The sequence below is a fragment of the Perca flavescens genome, unplaced genomic scaffold (assembly GCF_004354835.1).
Source record: "Perca flavescens isolate YP-PL-M2 unplaced genomic scaffold, PFLA_1.0 EPR50_1.1_unplaced_scaf_32, whole genome shotgun sequence".
Taxonomy (NCBI): Eukaryota; Metazoa; Chordata; class Actinopteri; order Perciformes; family Percidae; genus Perca; species Perca flavescens.
The window spans coordinates 25,001-35,000 of NW_021166683.1; the positions used below are offsets into that span (position 1 = coordinate 25,001).

General features: G+C 48.3%; 1 protein-coding gene across 1 annotated transcript in view; it reads right to left on the minus strand.

Moving 5' to 3' along the window:
• LOC114551692 (WD repeat-containing protein 62) overlaps window positions 1-10,000 on the minus strand; it is a 49,982-nt gene that overhangs the window by 8,992 nt on the left and 30,990 nt on the right. Inside the window, exons 13-18 of the mRNA XM_028572659.1 lie at window positions 9,642-9,697; window positions 8,565-8,707; window positions 6,304-6,408; window positions 5,184-5,307; window positions 4,450-4,522; window positions 3,940-4,012 (exon numbers count right to left, since the gene is read on the minus strand). Of these exons, the coding sequence (XP_028428460.1) occupies window positions 3,940-4,012; window positions 4,450-4,522; window positions 5,184-5,307; window positions 6,304-6,408; window positions 8,565-8,707; window positions 9,642-9,697 (574 nt within the window). The remainder of the gene's footprint in view (window positions 1-3,939; window positions 4,013-4,449; window positions 4,523-5,183; window positions 5,308-6,303; window positions 6,409-8,564; window positions 8,708-9,641; window positions 9,698-10,000) is intronic.

Below are 10,000 nucleotides of genomic sequence, written 5' to 3' on the forward strand. Positions count from 1 at the left end.
AGGGAAGCGCGTCGGAGCTTCTTCGGTAAAAACTTACAAAAAAGTTGAACAAACCGACAAATACATCGAGAAAAACTGAAAATTGTAAAAACTGAAAGTTGTAAAAACTGAAAATTGTAAAAACTGAAAGTTGTAGAAATTGAAAGACGTAAAAACTGAAAGTTGTAAAAACTGAAAGTTGTAAAAACTGAAAGTTGTAGAAATTGAAAGACGTAAAAACTGAAAGATGTAAAAACTGAAAGATGTAAAAACTGAAAGATGTAAAAACTGAAAGATGTAAAAACTGAAAGACGTAAAACTGACCCCTGGCCACACGGGGGCAGTGAAGGTCAGGGGGCCTCGACGGACCAGACCCGGGCAGCAGACGCTGGCTCTGGGGACGTGGAACGTCACCACCTCTGTGGGGGAAGGAGCCAGAACTGGTGCGGGAGGTGGAGCGCTACCCGGTTAGATCTGGTGGGGCTTACCTCACGCACAGTCTCGGTTCTGGAACCATACTCCTGGATAGGGGTTGGACTCTTTTCTTCTCCGGAGTTGCCCAGGGTGTGAGGCGCCCGGGCGGGTGTGGGGATACTCACAAGCCCCCGGCTGAGCGCCGCTGTGTTGGAGTTTACCCGGTGGACGAGAGGGTCGCCTCCCCACGCCTGCGGGTTGGGGGAAAACTCTGACTGTCGTTTGTGCATATGCACCAAACAGGAGTTCGGAGTATTCGGCCTTCTTGGAGACCTTGACTGGAGTCCTGCATGGGCGCCAGTGGGGGACTCCATTGTTCTGCTGGGGACTTCAACGCACACGTGGGCAATGATGGAGACACCTGAGAGGCGTGATTGGGAGGAACGGCCTCCTGATCTAAACCAGAGTGGTTGTTTGTTGTTGGACTTCTGTGCTAGTCATGGATTGTCTATAACGAACACCATGTTCGAACATAGGGATGCTCATAAGTGTACCTGGTACCAGAGCACCCTAGGTCAAGGTCAATGATCGATTTTATAATCGTTTCATCTGATCTGAGGCCGTATGTTTTGGACACTCGGGTGAAGAGAGGGGCAGAGCTGTCAACCGATCACCATCTGGTGGTGAGTTGGGTCAGGGGTGGGGAAGACTCTGGACAGACCTGGTAAGCCCAAACGTGTAGTGCGGGTAAATTGGGAACGTCTGGAGGAGGCCCCTGTCCGACAGACTTTCAACTCACACCTCCGGCGGAGCTTTTCGTGCATCCCTGTGGAGGCTGGGGGCATTGAACCCAGTGGACAATGTTCAAAGTTTCCATTGCTGAAGCTGCAGCGAGGAGCTGTGGTCTTAGGGTCTTAGGTGCCTCAAGAGGCGGTAACCCACTAACACCGTGGTGGACACCGGTGGTCAGGGAAGCCGTCCGACTGAAGAAGGAGTCCTTCCGGGATATGTTATCCCGGAGGACTCGGAGGCAGTTGCAGGGTACCAAAGGGCCCGAAGGGCTGCAGCCTCTGCCGTGAAAGAGGCAAAGCAGCGGGTGTGGGAGAAGTTTGAGAAGACATGGAGAAGGACTTTCGGTCTGCACCAAAGTGCTTCTGGAAAACTGTTCGCCACCTCAGGAGGGAGGCGGGGAACCATCCAAGCTGTGTACAGTAAGGATGGGACACTGTTGACCTCAACTGAGGAGGTAATAGGGCGGTGGAAGGAGTACTTTGAGGAACTCCTGAATCTGACTAATACGCCCTCTATGTTAGAGGCAGAGCTGGAGGATAATGGGGGATTGTCGCCGATTTCCCAGGCGGAAGTCACTGATGTAGTCAAACAACTACACAGTGGCAAAGCCCCGGGATTGATGAGATCCGTCCAGAAATGCTCAAGGCTCTGGGTGTGGAGGGGCTGTCCTGGTTGACACGCCTTTTCAACATTGCGTGGAAGTCTGGGACGGTGCCAAAGGAGTGGCAGACTGGGGTGGTGGTTCCCTTTTAAAAAGGGGGACCAGAGGGTGTGTGCCAATTATAGGGGTATCACACTTCTCAGCCTCCCTGGTAAAGTCTACTCCAAGGTGCTGGAAAGGAGGGGTCGGCCGATAGTCGAACGCCGGGTTGAGGAGGAACAATGCGGATTCCGTCCTGGTCGTGGAACAACGGACCAGATCTTCACTCGCAAGGATCCTGGAGGGAGCCTGGGAGTATGCCCAACCGGTCTACATGTGTTTTGTGGATTTGGAGAAGGCGTATGACCGGGTTCCCCGGGAGATACTGTGGGAGGTGCTGCGGTAGTATGCGGTGAGGGGGTCTCTACTCAGGGCCATCCAATCTCTGTATGACCAAAGTGAGAGCTGTGTCCGGGTTCTCGGTAGTAAGTCGGACTCGTTTCAGGTGAGGGTTGGCCTCCGCCAGGGCTGCGCTTTGTCACCAATCCTGTTTGTAATATTTATGGACAGGATATCGAGGCGTAGTCGGGTGGGGAGGGTTGCAGTTTGGTGGGCTGGGGATCTCATCGCTGCTCTTTGCAGATGATGTGGTCCTGATGGCATCATCGGCCTGCGACCTTCAGCACTCACTGGATCGGTTCGCAACAGAGTGTGAAGCGGTTGGGATGAGGATCAGCACCTCTAAATCTGAGGCCATGGTTCTCAGCAGGAAACCGATGGAATGCCTTCTCCAGGTAGGGAATGAGTCCTTACCCCAAGTGAAGGAGTTCAAGTACCTTGGGGTTGTGTTCGCGAGTGAGGGACAATGGAGCGGGAGATTGGTCGGAGAATCGGGCGCAGCGGGTGCGGTATTGCATTCAATCTATCGCACCGTTAGACGAAAAGAGAGCTGAGCCAGAAGGCAAAGCTCTCGATCTACCGGTCAGTTTTCGTTCCTACCCTCACCTATGGTCATGAAGGCTGGGTCATGACCGAAAGAACGAGATCCAGGGTACAAGCGGCTGAAATGGGTTTCCTCAGGAGGGTGGCTGGCGTCTCCCTTAGAGATAGGGTGAGAAGCTCAGTCATCCGTGAGGAGCTCGGAGTAGAGCCGCTGCTCCTTTGCGTCGAAAGGAGCCAGTTGAGGTAGTTCGGGCATCTGGTAAGGATGCCCCCTGGGCGCCTCCCTAGGGAGGTGTTCCAGGCTCGTCCAGCTGGGAGGAGGCCTCGGGGAAGACCCAGGACTAGGTGGAGGGATTATATCTCCAACCTGGCCTGGGAACGCCTCGGGATCCCCCAGTCGGAGCTGGTTAATGTTGCTCGGGAAAGGGAAGTTTGGGGTGAAAAGTTGTAAAAACTGAAAGTTGTAAAAACTGAAAGTTGTAAAAACTGAAAGATGTAGAAACTGAAAGATGTAGAAACTGAAAGATGTAGAAACTGAAAGATGTAGAAACTGAAAGATGTAGAAACTGAAAGTGGTAAAAACTGAAAGTGGTAAAAACTGAAAGTTGTAAAAACTGAAAGTTGTAAAAACTGAAAGTTGTAAAAACTGAAAGTTGTAAAAACTGAAAGTTGTAAAAACTGAAAGACGTAAAAACGGAAAGACGTAAAAACGGAAAGATGTAAAAACGGAAAGACGTAAAACGCGGAAAAATGAAAAACGAGAAACTGAAAGATGTAGAAACTGAAAGATGTAGAAACTGAAAGTTGTAGAAACTGAAAGTTGTAAAAACTGAAAGTGGTAAAAACTGAAAGTGGTAAAAACTGAAAGACGTAGAAACTGAAAGATGTAGAAACTGAAAGATGTAGAAACTGAAAGACGTAGAAACTGAAAGTGGTAAAAACTGAAAGATGTAGAAACTGAAAGTTGTAAAAACTGAAAGACGTAGAAACTGAAAGACGTAGAAACTGAAAGATGTAAAAACTGAAAGATGTAAAAACTGAAAGACGTAGAAACTGAAAGATGTAGAAACTGAAAGATGTAAAAACTGAAAGACGTAGAAACTGAAAGTTTACAGCTGAGATCATTCCTGCGAGTCATCAGAAACACACCGAGAGAGAAACTGCTGACTCACCAACGCTGCTGCTGCTGCTGCTGTCGTCCTTCGGCGTGGACTCGGTGGAGGAAACCTCGACGCCAGAGCTCACCTGAAAACACATGATTAGTCACCAGCTGTCTTCAGACACACAGCCAATCAGAGCAGAGTGGTGACACGGTCAGGGTCAGTCACACAGCCAATCAGAGACAGACAGACAGACAGACAGACAGACACAGAGAGATACACACACACACACACACACACAGAGAGATATATACACACACACACACACACACACACACACACACACACACACACACACACACACACACAGATATATACACACACACACACAGAAATATACACACACACACAGAGATATGCACAGACACACACACAGAGAAATATACACACACAGAGAGATATACACAGACACACAGAGATATACACACACACACACACACACACACATACACACACACACACACACACACACACACACACACACAGAGACAGACACACACACTCTCTCTCAGGTGTTCGTACCGATGTGTTGCTGCTTTCCTCCAAGATCCTGGTCGGCATGGAGACAGGAGGCGGAGCTCTGCTCGGCCACGCCCTAAACACACACACACACACACACACACACACACACACACACACTGTTATGCAGGAAATCCTCACAGGTCGGACTCCAACCCTGGACATTAACCTCTCAGTGTATGTGCGCCTTCTCCACCACTGAGCCAACCCGGCCACCATGTTTTACTCTGATGTGCCATTCTCGCTCTAACTTACGCTACTCTCGTAAAGGGGGTCCACCGCGGTAAGCTAACCACTACACCGTCACCGCTGCTCCGCTAACGCTCTCCAGACTAGAGCTGCCACCTCTCAGTCGATGAGTCGGTAGCTTTGGTCTCAGTCCACTAAGATTTCTTTAGTCCATTAGTCATTTTTTATGCTTATTCATGCTTAATTACTCATTTCCAAGAAACTTCTGAGCACATTTATGGTAAACACAAGATTTAAAGTGGTGCTTTTGCAGGATTAATTGTGGAGAAACTCAGTTTTACAGATGGTTAATTAACTACATTTATATTGTTCTTTTCAAGTCTTAACCACCTCTCAAAGCTCACAGCTCTGTCAATTAAATCAACTAATCGATTAGTCGTGATGAAGGGTTAGTCGACTAAGGAGTTCTTTAGTCGAGGCCAGCCCTACTCCAGACGCTACGCTGGGACGTATCCGAAGTGCGAGTCCTTCCAGGAGCGGAGGCTGACCTGACTCTGTCCTGGAAGCGGGACAGGAAGCGCGTGGAGATGCTGAGTCGAGGGTTCAGGTAGTGTTTCTCCTCCTCCTCCGGGGGAGGAGGCTGCAACAGCCTCAGGTCAGTGTCAAACTTCTCTGGAGAGAGAGACACACACACACACACACACACACACACACACACACACACACACACACACACACACACACACACACACACACACACACACACACAGACACACACACACAGACAGACACAGACAGACACATACATACATACACAGACACACACACACACACACACACACACACACACACAGAGACACACACACACACACACACACAGAGACACACACACACACAGAGACACACACACATACACAGACACATACATACACAGACAGACACAGACAGACACACACACACACACACACACACACAGACACATACAGACACACACACAGACACATACACAGACACATACACACACACACACACACAGACACATACATACACAGACACATACATACACACACACAGAGACACACACACACACAGAGACACACACACACAGACACAGAGACACACACACACACAGACACAGAGACACAGAGACACACACACACACAGAGACACACACACACAGACACACACACACACAGACACACAGACACATACACACACACACACATACACAGACACACACACACACACAGACACATACACACACACAGAGACACACACACACACACAGACACACACACACACAGAGACACACACACACACACACACACACACACACACACACACACACACAGACACACACACACACACACACACACACACACACACACACAGACACACACACACACACACACACACACACACACACACACAGACACACACACACACACACACACACACACACACACACACACACACACACACACACACACACACACACACACACACACACACACACACACACACACACACACACACACACACACACACACACACACACATACACACACACACACACACACACACACACACACACACACACACACACACACACGGGTTAAAGGTCAGGTAGACAGGTAGACTGCTGATGTCAGAGGAAGAGCTCAGTACCGTCTGTCAGCGTCTCGAAGTGGTTCTTCAGAGAGTTGGTGTCGTCATCGTCCTCCAGACCCAGACTGCCCACAGAGCTGCCCTGACTCAGCGAGTCTGTGTCTGCTGGGAGAGAAACGCTGAGTCATGTTACGTTACAATACAAGGCCCACAGAGCTGCCCTGACTCAGCGAGTCTGTGTCTGCTGGGAGAGAAACGCTGAGTCATGTTACGTTACAATACAAGGCCCACAGAGCTGCCCTGACTCAGCGAGTCTGTGTCTGCTGGGAGAGAAACGCTGAGTCATGTTACGTTACAATACAAGGCCCACAGAGCTGCCCTGACTCAGCGAGTCTGTGTCTGCTGGGAGAGAAACGCTGAGTCATGTTACGTTTACAAATACAAGGCCCACAGAGCTGCCCTGACTCAGCGAGTCTGTGTCTGCTGGGAGAGAAACGCTGAGTCATGTTACATTACAATACAAGGCCCACAGAGCTGCCCTGACTCAGCGAGTCTGTGTCTGCTGGGAGAGAAACGCTGAGTCATGTTACGCGTTACAATACAAGGCCCACAGAGCTGCCCTGACTCAGCGAGTCTGTGTCTGCTGGGAGAGAAACGCTGAGTCATGTTACGTTACAATACAAGGCCCACAGAGCTGCCCTGACTCAGCGAGTCTGTGTCTGCTGGGAGAGAAACGCTGAGTCATGTTACGTTACAATACAAGGCCCACAGAGCTGCCCTGACTCAGCGAGTCTGTGTCTGCTGGGAGAGAAACGCTGAGTCATGTTACGTTACAATACAAGGCCCACAGAGCTGCCCTGACTCAGCAAGTCTGTGGCTGCCGGGAGAGAAACGCTGAGTCATGTTACGTTACAATACAAGGCCCACAGAGCTGCCCTGACTCAGGGAGAGAAGTCTGAATAATCAGGGTGAGAAGTCTGGATAATCAGGGAGAGAAGTCTGAATAATCAGGGAGAGAAGTCTGAATAATCAGGGAGAGAAGTCTGAATAATCAGGGAGAGAAGTCTGAATAATCAGAGAGAGAAGTCTGAATAATCAGGGAGAGAAGTCTGAATAATCAGGGAGAGAAGTCTGAATAATCAGAGAGAGAAGTTGAATAATCAGGGAGAGAAGTCTGAATAATCAGGGAGAGAAGTCTGGATAATCAGGGAGAGAAGTCTGAATAATCAGGGAGAGAAGTCTGAATAATCAGGGAGAGAAGTCTGAATAATCAGGGAGAGAAGTCTGGATAATCAGGGAGAGAAGTCTGGATAATCAGGGAGAGAAGTCTGAATAATCAGGGAGAGAAGTCTGAATAATCAGGGAGAGAAGTCTGAATAATCAGAGAGAGAAGTTGAATAATCAGGGAGAGAAGTCTGAATAATCAGGGAGAGAAGTCTGAATAATCAGGAGAGAAGTCTGAATAATCAGGAGAGAAGTTGAATAATCAGGAGAGAAGTCTGAATAATCAGGAGAGAAGTCTGAATAATCAGGAGAGAAGTCTGGATAATCAGGGAGAGAAGTCTGAATAATCAGGGAGAGAAGTCTGGATAATCAGGGAGAGAAGTCTGGATAATCAGGGAGAGAAGTCTGGATAATCAGAGAGAGAAGTCTGGATAATCAGGGAGAGAAGTCTGGATAATCAGGGAGAGAAGTCTGAATAATCAGGGAGAGAAGTCTGAATAATCAGGGAGAGAAGTCTGGATAATCAGAGAGAGAAGTCTGAATAATCAGAGAGAGAAGTCTGAATAATCAGGGAGAGAAGTCTGGATAATCAGAGAGAGAAGTTGAATAATCAGGGAGAGAAGTCTGAATAATCAGGGAGAGAAGTCTGAATAATCAGGGAGAGAAGTCTGAATAATCAGGGAGAGAAGTCTGAATAATCAGGGAGAGAAGTTGAATAATCAGGGAGAGAAGTCTGAATAATCAGGGAGAGAAGTCTGAATAATCAGGGAGAGAAGTCTGGATAATCAGGGAGAGAAGTCTGGATAATCAGGGAGAGAAGTCTGGATAATCAGAGAGAGAAGTCTGGATAATCAGGGAGAGAAGTCTGGATAATCAGGGAGAGAAGTCTGGATAATCAGGGAGAGAAGTCTGGATAATCAGGGAGAGAAGTCTGGATAATCAGAGAGAGAAGTCTGGATAATCAGAGAGAGAAGTCTGGATAATCAGGGAGAGAAGTCTGGATAATCAGGGAGAGAAGTCTGAATAATCAGGGAGAGAAGTCTGAATAATCAGGGAGAGAAGTCTGAACTTTAAGGCGTGAGATTAGTTTGTCTGACCGGCATCGTGCTGCTGCTCCAGACTTCCTGCCGAGCCCTCGAAGCACGCAGAGTCAGGACTCAGCTGATTGGTCCACGCTGGCTCCGCCCTCTGACCTTTGACCTCCAGCCGAGGGTCAGCCACGCCCTCCACGTCAAACTCCCTGAACACACACACCGAGCATTAGAGAAACACACACACTCACTCAGACACACACACACACACTTACTCAGACACACACTCACTCAGACACACACTTACTCAGACACACACTCACTCAGACACACACACACACACTTACTCAGACACACACTCACTCACACACACACACACTTACTCAGACACACACACACACACTTACTCAGACACACACTCACTCACACACACACACACACACTTACTCAGACACACTCACACACACACACACACACACACTTACTCAGACACACACTCACTCACACACACACACCGAGCATTAGAGAAACTCACTCACTCACTCAGACACTCACACCGAGCATTAGAGAAACTCACTCACTCACACACACACCGAGCATTAGAGAAACTCACTCACTCACACACACACGAGCGAACTCACCCACCACACACACAGCATTAGAGAAACTCACTCACTCAGACACTCACACACACACCGAGCATTAGAGAAACTCACTCACTCAGACACTCACTCACACACACACCGAGCATTAGAGAAACTCACTCACTCACTCAGACACACACACCGAGCATTAGAGAAACTCACTCACTCAGACACACACACCGAGCATTAGAGAAACCCACTCACTCACTCAGACACACACACCGAGCATTAGAGAAACCCACTCACTCACTCAGACACACACACCGAGCATTAGAGAAACTCAGACAGACAGACAGACAGACAGACAGACAGACAGACAGACAGACAAATATTTAAAAAAAAAAAAGTTTAATATTTTGAGAAAAAAAAAAAAAAAAAAAAAAAAAAAAGTCGTAAAATTGTTGAATATTTTGAGTGATCAAAGTCCAAATATTTGGAGAGACCATGAGGGGTAACACCTGTAGAAACTCAGCGCTGTGGCCTGAGAGTCTGAGCTCACCTGTCAGCAGCGGGGTCCAGGATGAAGCTGGGGTTTCCCACTGGATTCTGCAGCACCTGAACATCACACACAGTCAGAGACAGGCAGGTATCGGTGTGTTGCATTGTGGGAAAATCCACAGCCTAAGAGTGTCATTAGTCAAGGAAAGCCCTGAGAAGTAATCCAAACAGCTTTATCCAAACCAATTTCACTACGCTGGGGCTGTGCTCGATTGATGAACTTCTTAGTCGACTAACAATCATTCAGTCGCATCGACTAATCGATTAGCTGATTTAATCGACAGATCTGTAAATCTGAGTTTCTCTGCACAGAGTCACGCTAAAAGCACCACTTTAATTCTTGACCTAAACCACCCATTA